The sequence below is a fragment of the Orycteropus afer genome, unplaced genomic scaffold (genome assembly GCF_000298275.1).
Source record: "Orycteropus afer afer isolate SDZICR_OR568_19922 unplaced genomic scaffold, OryAfe1.0 scaffold00282, whole genome shotgun sequence".
Taxonomy (NCBI): domain Eukaryota; kingdom Metazoa; phylum Chordata; class Mammalia; order Tubulidentata; family Orycteropodidae; genus Orycteropus; species Orycteropus afer.
The window spans coordinates 2,310,839-2,328,092 of record NW_006921869.1 but is presented as its reverse complement, the minus strand read 5'-3'; the positions used below and the strand labels follow the sequence as shown (position 1 = coordinate 2,328,092).

General features: G+C 41.3%; 2 protein-coding genes across 2 annotated transcripts in view; one reads left to right on the top strand and one right to left on the bottom strand.

Annotated features, from left to right (window-relative positions):
• Nucleotides 1-13,211, bottom strand: part of XPC (XPC complex subunit, DNA damage recognition and repair factor) — an 85,032-nt gene extending 71,821 nt beyond the window's left edge. The window contains exons 1-2 of the mRNA XM_007950602.1: nucleotides 13,109-13,211; nucleotides 5,717-5,915 (exon numbers count right to left, since the gene is read on the bottom strand). Of these exons, the coding sequence (XP_007948793.1) occupies nucleotides 5,717-5,915; nucleotides 13,109-13,211 (302 nt within the window). The remainder of the gene's footprint in view (nucleotides 1-5,716; nucleotides 5,916-13,108) is intronic.
• Nucleotides 13,212-13,479: 268 nt separating this feature from the next.
• The window catches only part of LSM3 (LSM3 homolog, U6 small nuclear RNA and mRNA degradation associated), a 27,772-nt gene continuing 23,997 nt past the window's right edge, over nucleotides 13,480-17,254 (top strand). The window contains exon 1 of the mRNA XM_007950601.2: nucleotides 13,480-13,500. Within this exon, the coding sequence (XP_007948792.1) occupies nucleotides 13,480-13,500 (21 nt within the window). The remainder of the gene's footprint in view (nucleotides 13,501-17,254) is intronic.

Sequence of the window (17,254 nt, the reverse complement as noted above, 5' to 3'; positions counted from 1 at the left end):
TTCATCCATTTCAGGAAGTGGCATATGATCTAGAACCAATGCTACTGAAGGAGGAAGCCCAAGCTGCAATGAAAGAATTGGCGAAGAACAAGGCTCCAGGAACTGATGGAATACCCATTGAGATATTTCAACAAACGGATGCCCCATTGGAGGCACTCTCTCGGTTATGCCAAGATATTTGGAAGACAGCCACCTGGCCAACTGACTGGAAGAGATCCCTATTTGTACCCATTCCAAAGAAAGGTGATCCCACGGAATGTGGAAATTATAGAACAATATAATTAATAGTGCATGCAAGTAAGATCTTACTGAAGATAATTCAGAAACGTTTGCAGCAGTATATTGACAGAGAACTTCTAGAGGTGCAAGCTGGATTCAGAAGAGACGTGGAACAAAGGGTATCATAGCTGTTGTCAGATGGATCTTGGCTCAAGGCAAAGAATACCAGAAAGATGTTTACTTGTGTTTTATTGACTATGCAAAGGCATTTGATTGTGTGGATCATGACAAATTATGGATAACATTGAGAAGAATGGGAATTCCCAAATACTTGATTATACTCATGAGGAACCTGTACCTTGACCAGGAGGCTGTTGTTCGAACGGAACAAGGGGACACTACATGGTTTAAAATCAAGATGGGAACGCATCCGGGTTGTATCCTTTCCCCATACTTATTCAATCTATATGCTGAGCAAATAATCTGAGAAGCTGGACTATATGAAGAAAAACGTGGCATCAAGATTAGAGGAAGAATCATTAACAACCTGAGATATGCAGACAATACAACTTTGCTTGCTGAAAGTGAGGATAACTTGAGGCACTTACTGATGAAGGTTGAAGAATACAGTCTGCAGTATGGATTACGTTTCAATATAAAGAAAACAAAAATCCTCACAACTGGACCAATGAGCAGCATCACAATAAATGGAGAAAAGATTGAGGTTGTCAAAGAATTCACATTGCTTGGTTCTACAATCGATGCCAATGGAAGCAGCAGTCAGGACATTAGACAACGTGTAGCACTGGGAAGGTCAACCGTGAAGGAACTGTTTCAAGTGCTGAGGAGCAAGGATGTCTCCTTGAGGACTAAGGTGCACCTGACACAAGCCATGATATTTCCAATCACCTCACATGCATGTGAGAGCTGGACAATGAACAAGGAAGACCGAAGAAGAGTTGATGCTTTTGAGTTGTGGTGCTGGCAAAGAATGCTGGAACTATGATGTACTGCTAAAAGAACTAATAGATCTGTCCTGGAGGAAGTGCACCCAAAATGCTCCTTAGAAGCAAGAATGACCAGGCTTCATCTCACCTGTTTTGGTCATGTTGTCAGAAGGGACATTCCCTGGAGAAGGATGTCATGCTTGGTAGGGTGGAGGGTCGACGAAAGAGAGGGAGGCCTTCAACGAGATGAATTGACACAGTGGCTGGGATGATGGGCTCAAGTATAGAAGGGATCATGGACCTGGTGTGGGATCTGGCAGTGTTTCATTCTGTTGTGCATGGGGTCGCTATGAGTCGGAAATGACTCAACAGCACCTAACAACAACAACAACGTGAACTCTGAGCCTATCTTCTTCATGAACGGGGTCTCAAATTCTTAGTAACATGTACGCTGAACATCAGTTTAATAGTAAGTGTGCTGTCAAAATAGAAAGAACACTGTTAACTCATGGCCAAGAGCTGAGGGAAGGAAAACATAGTTGTGCTTGGAAATGGTAACGGAAGCCTTAGGAAAAAGCACAATAATGAATGTTTCAGAAATAAAAATTATGATGTGTGTGTATACATGTGCAGTTGGAGACCAGAAAGAAGAGAATTCACACTTGCTGATATTGCTATGAGCCAAGTGAGAAGACCTTTTTTCTCTCACCTTTGATAAGTACAGTGTAAGGATACAGCAGTTGGCAGAACTCTAACTTTAAGTGGGGATGTGACTACACATATGTATGTCATTGTGGTGTAGTAAATTACCTAGTATGGCTTTTCTAGCCATAAGTCTTTGTAAACTCCATGGTGGAATTTGCTGTGAGTCACTGAGTAGCTCCTGATTGCTAAAGTTATCCACCTGGGGTATTTCTGTTGAATAGTGGCACAAAGCAATGTTCCAGGAAGTTCGGTCTCTCAGGTGCTTAGAATTCCAATGTTATGACTGGCTAGTCTGGCCACTCTGCCAGGCTCAAAAGGAGGCCTCTTAGAGGCAGAGGTCTCTCTGACTGCTGGTTGAGAAGAAACGCACACCTGAGAGAAACATGCTCCTGAGAGAAACATGCTCCTGAGAGACATGTACTGCTGAGAGAAGCACTGACAGACACACACTGCTGGGAGAGAGACTGTGAGAGACAGTAGGCTGAGAAACAGCAGGCTGAGAGAGACTGAGTGCTTTTCCTGAACTTGAATTGTAGCCTGGTGCTTCCCTAATAAACCCCATAATCTGTGAGTTCTATGTGGCCACTGCAGTGAATTATCAAACCCAGCAGAAAGGTGGTGAGTGCTGCGGGAGGAACAGTTGGTGTCGGGGTTGGTGAAAGGGATGGAGGGAGGCAGCATGTCTGGACTCACAAGAAGAGGCCTTAGGCTACTGATGATAACTCTGTCTTCCTCTTGTGGGGTTAGAGGTCAGGAGATGTGGCCTCCTTGCCCCTTTTGTAGTCATAAATAACAACAGAAACATGAATAGCTAGCTAAGTGTAATTCCATAGGCATACAACTAGCTAAATACTGGCTCAACCCTAAATAGTGGCTAACATCTATACTAAAAACTATATTTCTAAAAATTCATATATAAAATATGCTTAGAGTATTAAGTTACTTTCAGCTTTCAGAAGCTTTGATAATTGATATTGGTATGAGAACAGTATAATTTTAACATGGACATTTAGAATAACCAATCCTCAGTCTTCATTTCTTATAACATATATACTCTCTTTCGCCTACTTCTTTTTCTTAACACCAAATTTCTCCTTAGAATAAACATAGCAGAAAAATTCATATGCTATGGGGTTTGGCCACAGTGAACTCTTAGTTGAGAGGGGAAGGTGGATCCAAGAGCTATACTAGCAGCATCTGGTTCTGAAGACAGAGAATTCAAGTAGTGAGGGGAAGCAACTGGGAAGCAGTAAGCCCAGAGGTAGTCTGTAATGCAGTTGTGTCAGAGCCATCTAAATTCACAAGGCAGGGGTAGAATCAAGATCAGCACAAAGCTGATTCCTATGAGGTAGAGGTCAAACATAACTCTATTCTCTAAATTCTTTTTTTTTTCCATCCATGTTTTATTGGCAAGTTTATTGATTAAACCCTAGTCTTATGTAATCTTTTTTTTTAAATTTTATTGTGATTTGGGTGAAAGTTTACAGAGCAAATTCATCTTCCATACAGCCAGTTCACATATACTTTGTCTCGTGACATTGACTGTAATCTCCCACAATGCAACAGCTCTCCTCCCACTTCCTCCCCATAGCCACCTTGTCCCTATGTCCTTTCCTCTTATGCACTCCTGCCCGCTGAGCTGTATCCCTGTGCATATACAGCCCTTCTATTCTCCCATGATTGACCTTTCCCAAGGAGTGTATCTACCTAATGTAAATGTTTAGCTCACATGCCTGTCTTTTGTTTGGCTGGAAGCCACAGGACACTCTCCAAATTCTTCACTGATTCTGACACCTGCCACCTTCCCCATGGCACACTCTACTTCTCTGCTTTCTTCAGTAATTCATTGCAATAGCCACCAAGAACTCACAGACCATACTCACGATTATGAGGTTTATTAGGGAAGTAAGAGGTCAGTATCAAGATCAACTGATTGTAGTTCTTGCTGGACAACTCAAGAGACAGTATACAGGGTACAGTTCGTCAGTTAGGACAACTTCCAACATAGCTCTTAGCTGCTTATCAGCTGCCTCTACAGGCAGGACCTTCACTGAAGCCTACTGTTGCCAGGTTCTGCTCAGGCCTACCACCACTGAGCCCCACTGGGCATGGACTGTGCCACAACTGTTTTAGATTCACTGATAAGTGCCTAGAAGCACCACACTCTGCCATGCAAGCCAAAGGCACTCAGCTCTTGCAGCCATCTCATACTGGTTCCTTTCTTACTGCCACTTGTACTGCTGACACTCATGCTGTTGCACCCATTTCACACCATCTCCAACGTTATCTCTCTCTCTCTCCTGGGTCTAGAAGATTTTCAGCACAGGGACTCTGTGCCGAGAGAACACGCACTGCTCCACGTTCTTCTTCTGGTTCGTAGTGAAGTCCCCCTCAACTTCTGTGGAATCAGCCTTGTATAAGCCTACTCCTCCCACCAAGACCACAAATTGACCACTCCACTCAGCAGGTTATAGCCACTTAATTTGCAAAATAACCAAACAATCCCCAAGAGTTTTACATAGCTTATTTACATGGTAAACTGCCCACTCCCTGAAAGTTATGTAAAATAGATGGATCAAAGAGCAGGCTGTGGCCCAACCAATTATTTTTGGCAGAATTATAAACATAAGGCCACAAAGGCCATTGGGCCGCAACTCATAGCGACCCCTCCTTGGGTTTCTGAGGCAGTATCACTACGGAAGTAGATTGCCCCATCTTTCTTCCGAGGAGTGGTTGGTGGGTTTGAACCACCAGCCTTCTGGTTAGCAGTCAAATGCTTTAGGCACTATGCTACCAGAGCTCCCATATATATATATGAGAAATCCATTGTAATGCAGTCTTAAGAAAACTCCAGGGAAATGGGAGTGATAAAGCACAGTGGTAAATTGATGTGCTTTCCCCATGCTCCTTTCTACTGCTGCCCTCCATTGGGCTCCGTTCCTATGTTAGGACAAGTGAGATTGCAGGATTTATGCTAGGTTGTGAGAATTTATTTTTGAAGCAAGGAAGAAAGAAGATAATTAAGTGCTTACAAGGCTTATATTCATAGTTCACTAGAGATTAATATAAATGTTCAGTCATTGCAATACTGGTTTGCTCAGTTTCTGCTTAAAAAAAAAAAAAAAAGGCCCTGCCCTAGATGCCATAGGGTACTCAAAAATGAGACAGAAATGGTTCCAGTCCTGTGAGGGCTAATTGTGTAGTAAGCAGTGATATATTTTATACACAAGGGTAATACAAAGTAGACACAGCATGCTATACTATTAAGAGATGCTGTAGGAAATCAGAGAAGGAAAGGGGGGAAGAATCAAAGAAGACTTTGTTGAGCTTCTGATCTTCATCTTCAATGTGGAAGAAAGCATTCCAGGTAGAAGGAACAATATGAGCACAACTTAAGGGTAGCAAAGTATGAGAATGTGTTTAGTGAGTGATGAGAAGTCCACTTGGGCAGGAATAGAATGTATAAGACAAAGCAGAGTATGCAAGACGAAGCTGGAGTGGCAGTGTTTTGTATCTATCTAATGTCTTTGTGTAGTAGAAAAAGCATTAGACCAGGAGGCAGAAGACCAGGGTTCTAATCTGGTTTTGCCACTATCTAGCTGTGTAATGATGAATAAATCACTTTCTCCAGGCTTTTACTGTCCTCATCTGGAAAATTTAGGAGGTAAACTATATTCACCAGGATTGTTTTCAGCTCTTACTAGCCTGAGTTCTTTATCTAGAAGACTTAAAGATCCAATTTTTTTCCACAGATCTCAGTGACAAGCAAAGAGAGTAAGTTTCACTGCCTACACATCTCAGATGGCAACTATTAAGACCTCGCCAAAGTTTTTCAGTCATCTCACCTGAAATCTTCCCCATCACTGAGGGCTTCATCCTTTGTAACCCTGAGGTGCCTGGATTTAACAGTCATCTTGGCCACTTTCTTCTTCGTTGGACCTTCATTGGCTGGATCCCCAGGATCACGGCAGCTTCTTTTCTTCTTTCCTTGCGAAACTTTGGAAAGAAAGGTCTTTTTGGGGGGTTTCTCATCTTCAAGGACATCTGGGTAACCAATGGAACATGAGATGAATGACAAAAAGAAAGATGGAGGCAGTTTGGTTTAATGTGCAAGGTCATAAAAAGTTGTCTTCCATAACCTCTCTCTAAACTGTCTCCATCACCAGTTCACCACTGCACGTCTAGTAAAACAACCAACTTTCAGCCTCATCCCACCTTTACTTTAGTCTATGTTCACATTAAAAACCATCTACTTTAATCAGCATTTTATTCTATTCATCTGAGGCCCATATAACTCAAATGAAATCTAACTTCCAAATAGTAAATTTCAGCTCATCACTGGCAAGGGAATAAACATGAATCTGTTAACATCTTCTTTCTTACTACCTACCAAGACTTAATTATTTGTTTTAGGCCTAATTCATACCTATTGAGTAAACTATTTCAAGTGCATAAACATGCCCAAGTATAACACTTTATTTCCACTATTTCATGTTTCTGCCATCTTTCAAAATCAAACTCTGCTCAAAACACATACAGCAATTACCCAAATTACCCTCTTACACCAACCACTTCAAAAAAATGTATGGTTGCCATAATAATTCAAAAATATCTTCATATTCTTAAAATAATCATACTTACATTTTGTGAAAGGAAAATACTTAAAAAGTAAACCTCTGAAACTGTTGCCTTGAGATAATCTTTAAACTCTGAAGTCTTCTTAAAACAAACCATAATTTAGCTTAACAAGTAAAGAATGTATGCTTTGAGAATTGTGTTCTTTCAAGATCTACCTATGTGGGATCAAACTGGCAACAGTAACACGGAAGATTAGATAGGAAACTTAGGGGGCAGTGATTTAATATTAATGAGGGAAAAACAACTCAGAAAAGGGGGGGTGAGAATGGCTGTACAATTCGAAGAAGGTAATCAATGTCACTGAATTGTACATGTAAAAATTGAATTGGTATATGTGTTGCTGTGTATATTCTCAACAAAATAAATTTTTAAAAAAAGTGAACAAGCTTTTGTTTTATGTCAAATTAGGCTATCTAAAAGTATGCTGTTTATTTATATTAATGAGTTAATTTTTAACAAATAAATACTTTATAAAAAATAAGGTAGGGAAGAATATTTTTCTTCTTTGCAAATACATTCTCCCAAACAATCACAGATCTGAAATAAGTCATCATCCTTTGCCTTTGTATGACTCTGACTCTGTTTCAACTAATTTTGGAAAACAAAAATACTCTAGTCTTTACAGAGGTGCCAAAAGGAGCTAATATTAATCTGAAATACCAAATTCATTCATCCCTTTCATTTAAGGCCTGTCCTAATGACTCTGAACAGGTATTTATACTTACAAAGAGTGTACTGTGCATGGGGAGAAAAAGACTCTCCTTTTTCATCTCACTGAAATAATAATTTAAATTAAATAACAAATTTTAAGGACACTACTTTTAATGCTAAATAAAATCACTGATTCAGTCATTTTTTGTGCATTAATGATATACATCTGGCAATAACAATGCCAAGGTGTGAGGCAAGAGTAACACTGGCTGTGATGAGTAAAGCTATGTGTCAACTTGGCTAGGCCATGTTTCTCAGTGGTTTGGCAGTTATGTAATGATGTAATTCAGCAGTTATGTATGATGTTATCTGGCAGTTATATAACGATCTTCCATTTTTGCATAACACCAGTTCTCGCATAACAACCTGGTCTTTGAAACTCAACCATGTTGATAAATGAGAAGTGGGTATATAATAAAAAATAAAGAGAAATTTTGAAAACCCAAAAATTTCAAAATTAGTTATTTAAGATATGGGAAGAAATTTCTTATTTGTAGGCCAAAGGATGCTTAAGAGTTTATGGCTTGACAATTTAAGTAGGGTATCAAAATTATAATTTGTAGGTCTAACAATTGTCTTCAAGCCTCTACTAATAAACAAAGATGCTAAATACTTCACAGAGGTGGAAAGACACTTCAGAGGTACCATTTGCTCCCCATGATACTATCTGGTTGATTAAAAGGCTTAACTGTATGGTATATTATTTCTGTGTTTTGAAGAGAGAGGTGGGAAGACTTTAAAAGAAAAGAAATAAATCAAAAATCATTATTTATAATAACAAAATATTTTTAGAGCTTTGAATGCATAGCCAGAAGATAATCATTAAGTAAATTACAGTACAATCACGTAGGAATTGTACCAATCGTCTTTTAGGGTGAAAGAAAATGATATACGATATGTTAAAAATGCAAAGTTATTTTTATAGTGAAAACAAAGGACATATTGGAAAGAAATACACCAGTATTTGTGGTAATTATTTCTGGATAGTAGAAATATTATTGACTTTCTTTTGCCATTTTACTCTTTGTTGTGTTTTTTGGTCCGAGAGACTTTAGAGGCGCTGTTCCAGGACTCTACAGAATTTGAAGTTATCTAATATGCCTGAGCAGCCTCCTTCTGTTGAGCTCAATGTAGTTATTTCACTAGGGCAGGATCACCACTACGGGTTGTTTGATGTCCACAAAGATCTAATAAAACACCTACTTAAACCTTCCAGTGGCATCTCAGAGCTGTCAGAATAAAATGCAAACTTTTTAACTTGGCCTCCAAGGGTCTACATGATCTGGGCCCTGCCTACCTCTCTTACCTCAATTCTTACCCCTTGCCCCTCCACTCACTGTGCCCAGAACAACTAGCTTCCTTTTTGTTCCTCAAACTGACCAAGCTCATACTCCCCAAAGCACCTTCAAACTTATTGATCCCTCTGGAGAATTCTTGTTCCCTAGAACTTCCTATGAAGGGATCCTTCACAATATCCAATAATTGGCTCCAAATGTCATTCCTCAGATGCCTTCCCTGACCACTTATTCTAATTTAGCTGTCTCTTCCTGACAGCTTTATTTCAGTATCCTGTTTTATTCACAGCTCTCACCACCATGAGAATTTTTTTTTTAACTGGTAAAGAATGTCTGCTTTGAGCATTGTGCTCTTTCAAGATCTATCTATATGGGATCAAATTGGCAACAGCAATGCGAAAGATTAGATAGAAACCTTACGGGGCTGTTGTTGTTATGTGCCCTCCAGTCGGCCCAGACTCATAGCGACCCCTCCTTGGGTTTCCAAGGCAGTATCACTAACCGCGGAAATAGGATTGCCCAACCTTCCTTCCGAGCTCAGTGACCTTATATTAATGAGGGAGAAACAACTCAGAAAAGTGGGGTGAGAATGGTTATCTGCCCTAACTACCCCTCCCCAAAGATAATAAACACTATGAGAGCAGGAACCTTGCCTGTCTTGTTCACTATTATAATTCCAGCACTTAAAACAGTACCTGGAAATAGGAGGTGCTCAATAAATATTTGTTGAAGAACTGATGAATTACATCAATGAAAGCATTATGAAGAAATCAGAGGTGCCCTAATACAAACAAAGCAATAATGTAGAAGGCTGTTTTCTTAGTTCCTCACTGCTGCAAGCAACCAAGTGTCACATTCATTTATATGTACATTTCTACGCTGTTAATGTTGTTGTTGTTATTTGCCATCGAGTCGGCCCTGACTCCTAGCGACCCTTCCTTGGGTTTCCGAGGCAGTTATCACTACGGAAGTAGGACTGTCCAACCTTAAAGCCCAGAGTTATTTAAGAAATTCTACACTGAATCCTCATCAACAGCGTTACCTCTAGTCCAAACCACAATTGCTAAATCTGTGCTTCTCCACCAATCCACAGCAAAGATTATAACTTTTCAGACCTTGGAAGTTGCTTTGGAAACCTATAAATGCCTCTGGCTGGCAGAGTTTGAGTGAAGCTTGGGTGTATCCTTATCTCCTGTGATGGTTAATGTCATGAGTCAACTTGGCTAGGGTGATTCACAGTGGTTTGGCAGACACTACATAATCACCAGGAGCTCTGGTAGCGTAGTGCCTAAGGCACTTGACTGCTAACCAGAAAGGTGGCGGTTCAAACCCACCAGACACTCCTCGGAAGGAAGGTAGGGCAATCTACTTCCATAGTGATACTGCCTCAGAAACCCAAGGAGGGGTCACTATGAGTCAGGTCCAACTCCACGGCACCTAACAACAACATAATCACCTTCCACTTTGTGATCTAATGTGAGCAGCCAGTCAAATGAAAGGGAAATCTTCTTGGGGGTGTGGCCTGCCTCCAGTATATAAATGAATGTTCCAGCAAAGCTCGTTCTTTCTCAGCCTTGCACGCTTCTTGTTGCCTGACCTTCAGTTGTTGAGACTTAAGGCCACAGAAGTCACTGGCCTGCTGCCTGACCTGCAGATTTTGGGTCTGTCAACCTCTGCAATCACATAAGCCAGCACAGATCTTTAGTTTGTCGCCTGACCCATGGGTATGGGACATGTCAGCCCCCACAACTGCATGAGTCATTTCCTTGAAGTAAATTTCTCTCTATATATGTTTTTTACGGGAGCTCTGGTAGCATAGTGCCTAAGGCACTTGACTGCTAACCAGAAGGCTGGCGGTTCAAACCCACCAGCCACTCCTTGGAAGGAAGGTTGGCAATCCTACTTCCGTAGTGATACTGCCTCAGAAACCCAAGGAGGGGTCGCTATGAGTCGGGGCCGACTCAAAGGCAAATAACAACAACAACAACGTTTTTTACATGTCAATGGTTTTGTTCCTCTAGAGAACCCAGACTCAAACACCTATGTTTAGGCTGAGTGATATTAACTAGCCCAACTGATTACCTAACTTGGGTCCAGGTGCCATGCCTGAAACTTTATATGCTATCTCCATGAACATTCACAACTGCCCTGCAAGGTAATATTGTTTCACAGATGAGGTTCAGAAAAGTTAAATTATTTGTCCAAAATAATTTACTCAAGGGCACATAACCCTAAATGTTAAAGCACACTAAGCTGGCTCCCAGGGCAAGTGTTGAATTGGATGAATATTACCCAGGAAGGAATCATTTCCATCCAATTCAAACCTTAAATTTTTGGATTGTGACATAGTCAGAATACATTGCCTCTGACTAGAGCATCCATTGCTTTTTATGGCCACTTGCTGAAAGATTAACCATCATTAAAGTTGCAGATCAAATATAACTCCTTCAGAGAGAATTCCCCATTCTCTTCAGTCAAACTTTTAACCAAGTCCAAGATTACAAAGCCACAAAACCTTTGTACCTTCTCCCATGATATTTAATATATCCTGCCTTGGATAGTTTATATGCAAATATTTTATGCACATTACTATACTCTAAGCTCCCTGAGAAATCTCTGTCTTCCATGCCACCTAGCAGGTATACAGCACATAGTAGCTACTCAAAAAATACCATATGAATGAACAGATAAGTAAATGAATGACTATAATAGAACTCATAATATTATTTAAATATAAAGTAAATTATCTTCTAAGTTTAGGAACTGTTGACTACTTCCTAATGGATGACGAACTTACAGTATGTGCAAAAAAAAAAAAAAAAAAACCAAACTCATTGCCATCTAGTCAATCCTGACTCACAGAGACGCCCACTGGGTTTCTGAAGCTGTAAATCTTTATGAAAGTAGACTGTCCCATCTTCCTTCTGCGGAGCAGCTGGTGGGTTTGAACCGCTGACCTTCTGGTTAGCAGTCATATGCCATATCCACTACATCACCAACACCAAAACCAAAATCACTGCCTTGAGTCAATTTCAACTCATAGCAACCCTTCCTTGGGTTTCCAAGGCAGTATCTCTAAGGAAGTAGGTTGCCCAATCTTCCTTCCAGCCTTCTGGCTAATTGTCAAATGCCTTAGGCGCTACGCCACCAGAACTCCACACCACCAGAGCTCCTATAATATGTACAGAAACATAGAATGTAGTGTTATAGGAACTCTTGTTGGTCACCTAGCCAAATCTTCTACCCACTTATTTCTGGAACCCCCAAAATCCCATCTACAGCACACATTGGCAACGATTTAAGATACTGACCACTTACAATATGTGGGGATGAGAATATGAGACAGACAAAATAGGATACAGCAAAAAGTGACACACTTTTATGGAGGCTAAATTCTGGTGAGTTAGGGAAAGGAAAGGAAACAAACAAATTAACAGAGTATTACAGACTATAACGGGTTATGAGGGGAGTAATTGGGATACTGTGACACATTATCTGGGGAAGATCACCTGAGATAGAAAGCTCTCTCTGAACTAAGCTCTGAAGGAATGGGAAGAACACAGCCAGGGCAAGAGCCAAAGAACAACATTCTAAGCAGAAGGAACATTAAAGACAAAAAGCTCAAGGTGAGAAATGATTTGGCAAAGTTTGAGGCCAATAAGAAGCGTATTTGGCAAGGAAAACAGTGGTAAGAGGAAACAGGAGAGGTAGTAGTAGCCAAATCATGTAGGATCTTGAAGGCCATAGTAAGGAATTTGGATTTTAAGCTAAGAGTAGTGTGAAACCATGGAATTTGAAATGGAGCATAACACAATCTAATTCTGCTGAGTGGAGATCTACAGAAGTAGAATAAAAAGGAGATCAGGAAACACAACAACTGCCATTCAACCAAAAGTAATGAGGGCTTACAAGGGCTATGGCCATGGAAATTAAGAGAAGTGGTCATATTTGAGATACATGCCTGAGGTTGAACTGACAAGCCTTGTTGATGGATTGGATGTTTGCATATAAGGAAAGGCAGGAAAGGGGGTATTGTTTAACGAGTGAAAGGATCCTTTATTAAAACAGGAAAAACTGGGGAAGGAACAAGTTTAAAGGGGAAATTCAAGAGCTTTGCTTTGCTCATGATAAATATAAGAAGCTTATTTATATCCAATAGCTTCGTGGAGAAATCACATCAGAGTCGAGTTCAGAACTCTGGTAAAGATTTAGCTTAAGAATTACTCTGGGAGTCAGCACACTAAAGCACTCTACGTCCTGGTCTGTCTTCTGAGAACATGCAATGTCTTCCCCATTCAGCCTTGAGCATATGCGAGAAGCCTATCCTCTGGGTAATGAGGAGCAGACATGAGACTACGCAGGGGAGCTCGTCGTCAGGTAGGGGTCCAGGGGGATGGCTCGGGCGCCCCACACTCCGAGTATAAAGAACAAAGGTGCAGGGACGTCGGGGAAGGCCGAAGTAGAGACTCAACCCGCCCGACACAGCTCCGCTTGCCTCCACAGTGGACCGTAACGCCGACTTACGCACCCTAGGGCCAGCTTCCGCCCTCACTCAGCGTATCACCCCGCGGCCCGTTCAGGCCTCGCTCTCACCCGCCTCCTCCTCCCCACGCCGGGCTGGGTTCTGGTCTTTCGCCTTCCGCCTGCGTGCTTCTCGTCGCCGCGGCTCCCCGGTGGCCCCAGGTCTCCGACCCATACCGCCGGACAAGATTCCGATCACGAAGGAAGGACCAAGCCACTGGAACACTGCCTTTGCGGGCTCCGCCCCTAAGCGGAGCGGATCTGGCCACGCCCCCTATCTTGGACAAGCTCCGCCCCAGCCCCGAATGACCAAAGTGAGCCGCAGGAAGCAAGAAAATACAAAACAGATCGCTTTACTTCCGGTACATCGCGTCCTAGCGTTTACGGAGAACGGATGCAGGAGGGTTATCGCGAGAGGAGGGAAACGGCGCAGGGTTTGAAACATGGCGGACGACGTGGACCAGGTGCGTGTGTTCAAAGGAGCTCGTTTCAGAGCGGCCTTGTCCCTGTTGTTACTTCTTGTTGAGTCAGACCGACTCATAGCGAGTCCTCCTTGGGTTTCCGAGGCAGTACGGAAGTAGATTGCCCAACCTTCCTTCCGATAAGTGGCTGGTGGATTTGAACCGCCAGTCTTCTGGTTGGCAGTCAAGTGCCTTTGGCAGTACGCTACCAGAGCTCCTTCTCCCTGTTAGGTTCGCATAACTGGGCTTCTTTCTCCGAGCTTTCCGGAAAGTGGCCTGTAGTTCCATCTCCTCCTGGGTACCCATGACTTAGTATGTCTCTATCCCCGCAGTAACTGCACGCCCTATGGATTTTGCCTAAGACTCTTAAATGCTTTCTTGTTGGAAGCTCGCGTGACCACTAGTTATTACTCACTCTTCGTCACTTCCCTTTCGGGGTCTCACCTTTATCTATAGAATGGGAATAATTATTCCTACATGCGTCCTGGGGCTATCGAGAATCTGATAGAAGTATGATTGTTGTTGTTATGTGCAGTCAAGTCGGACCTGACTCATAGCAACCCCTCCTAGGCAGTATCACTATGGAAGTAGCTTGCCTCATCTTCCTTCCGAGGAGTGGCTGGTGGGTTTGAACCTCCAGCCTTCTGGTTAGCAGTCAAGTGCTTTAGGCACTATGCTACCAGAGCTCCCAGAAATATGATAGTAAAATTAAAAAGTTAACGTTGTTGCTGAGCGTAATTACTCATTATGCAAATACGCTGTTTTAGATACCAAGGAACCATCATTGTCATACGTGATTCCTGTCTCCATTTGGACCTTATAGTCTACTGGGAGAGGACTGATGTTGAAAAAGTATAAAATAGTGATGTGATGTGAAGGAAACAAGCAAGGAACCGAGATGCAGAGTTACATGGTTTTACAAGCTTTTTCACCTGCCCCTCCCTCTTCCCATAATGCACGTCATTAGATTTTTTTTTTTTTTTTTTGGATCAAACCACAAATACTTAAAACTTTTATTCAAGTCTTACTTCATCAAAGAGACCTTCCCTGGCCACCTACCTAAAATAGCATTGCACCCTCTCCCAGCTTATCCTGTTTTATTTTTCTTCATAGCATGTTTTTTCTTTGTTTAATGTCTGTCTATCTCTCCCAGCTAGAATGTAAATTCCATGAGAGCATAGTTTTAATTTTGTTCACTATTATGTCCTTAGGAGCTCTGGTAGTGTAGTGCCTAAGGCACTTGACCGCTACCAGAATGGTAGCTATTCAAACCCACCAGCTACTCCTTGGAAGGAAGGTTGGGCGATCTACTTCCATAGTGATATGGCCTTGGAAACCCAAAGAGGGGTCACTGAGTCGAGTCTGACTCTATGGCACATAACAACAACAATTAAGTTCTTGGGAGCTCTGGTGGTGTAGTACCTAAGGCATTTGACTGTTAACCAGAAGGCTGGTGGTTCAAACCCACCAGCTACTCAGAAGGAAGGTTGGGCAATCTACTTGTGTAGAGATACCGCCTCTGAAACCCAAGAAGGGGCCGCTATGAGTCGTAGCGGTCTCTATGGCATAACAACAACAAAAACATGTCCTTAGGGTTTAGGACAGTGCTGGAGACACTCAACATTTAATGAGTGAATGAATTGGTTGATCGGAGAACTCTGAAAATGCGAGCGAAGTAGCAGTAGGGCTCTGTCATGTGTATATTCTTATAGTATTATTTATCACTTATATGCCTCTTTCAGACCATCATGTCCTTAGCATTCTGACTGGTCATGGTAGGCATTAAGTGAATGTTTTCCAAATTGGTAAATGAGGGTGAAAACCAAAGGAAAAAAAAAAAAAAACCCACTACTATCAAGTCAATTTGACTCATGAGTCCTTGGTTTCCAAGGCAGAATCACTATGGAAGTAGATTGCCCAGTCTTCCTTCTGAGGAGTGGCTGATGGGTTTGAACTATCAGCCTTCTGGTTAGCAGTCAAATGCCTTAGGCACTATACCACTAGAGCTCCCAATGATGTTCAAGGTATGGCTAAATTCCTTGAGAGTGGCCCCTATACACTTTAATTGAATCAAACAGTATAGGATTTGAGGGAGCAAAGTTAATCAGTACAGCCACAATTATTTTGCTGTATAATTGTTCCCTATGTAGTGTCTTTTATCCCTCGTTTATGTAGCAGTAGCTGGTGCTGCAAATAGTTAACATGCTTGGCAGCTAACTGAAAGGCTAGAGATTTGAGTCCACCCAGTGGCACCTTAGAAGAAAGGCATAGTGATTTACTTCAAAAAATCAGCCATTGAAACCCCTATGGAGTACGATTCTACTCTGACACATGGGTGATAACCGTGAGGTTTTTGGGTTTTTCTTTTTTTTTCATGTGCCATCTACAGGTTGTCTCCAAATTACAAATTAAACTCAGTTAATTCTGATATAGTTGAATATCTCTTTTTTAATTTTCATTATTGCCTTTTATTAGTATCTGTAAATCCCGTATGTGTTTTTTGAAGTTGGAAACTGTACATATATGTACATATATATAGAGATGTATTTTAATATATACTATACATGCTGGGGGCATGGTGCCTTAAGGCATTTGATTGCTTAGCAGAAGGTTGGCGATTCAAACCCACCAGCCACTCCGTGGGAGGAAGACTGGGTAAACTACTTCTGTAAAGATTTACCGTCTCGGAAACCCAGTGTGGGTCATTATGAGTCAGAACCAACTCAATGGCAATGAGTTTGATTTGTTTGTTTTTTTATATTAAAAGAATACACAAATCATAAAAAATTACTTTAATGGTAAACAATGTTAGTATTTTGTCATTTGCAGTATAACTCCAATAGTGGAAGTTCTGGATCATCTCAATTATCCCTGGGAACAGGGATGGCATTTCTAGTCAGAAAATTAGTGAGAGTTGTCTGTATGGGATTTTTCTTTCTTTCTTCATGTGTTTTGCAGTGACATCTCATTGCTTCCTGAATCTGCATGTCTTAGCAAAGTGATCAGCTTTTTGGGTCCATGTTTTCAAGCAACTGACGCCCCTGATTGGTTTAGAAATAAAACTTCAGCTAATCCTGTCACTATAACATTTTTGTAACAGTCTTCCTCTCCTTCCTTTCTCATTATTCCTTTTGTCTTCAACATTTCTTTCCTCTTCAAAATCTGTTAAGTTCTAATTTGTTGGTTTCCCTTCTTTATGATCTGTGAACTGGTCTACATCAGCAATGTCAAGTTCTGAATTCAACATTCTTGCCATATCAATGATTTTTCCACCGATCTGGTCTATCATATTAACCTGATTAAATGTTTGGAGCATGTTCACCTAACTCAGCAATTTTTTTCCAAATGTTCTGCATGCATTTTCTTCAGACTTCCTCCCAGAACAATTCAGTGTTCCAGATACACTGAAGAATTCAGGCATACCTCAGAGATATTACAAGTTCAGTTCCAGACTGTCACAATAAAACGAATATCACAATAAAGCGAGTCACACTAATCTTTTAGTTTCCCGGTGAATATAAAAGTTATCTTTACCTCATATTGTAGTCCATTAAAGGAACTCTGGTAGTGTAGTGGTTAAGGCATTTGGCTGCTAACAAGAAGTTTGGTGGTTTGAATCCATCAGCCACTCTGCAGAAGAAAGATGAGGGAGTATGCTTCTATAAAGTTTTACAGGCTTGGAAACCCAATGGGGTCACTGTGAGTTGGAATCGACTCAGTGGGAGTGAGTTAAGTGTGTAGTAGTAGTCTGTTAAGT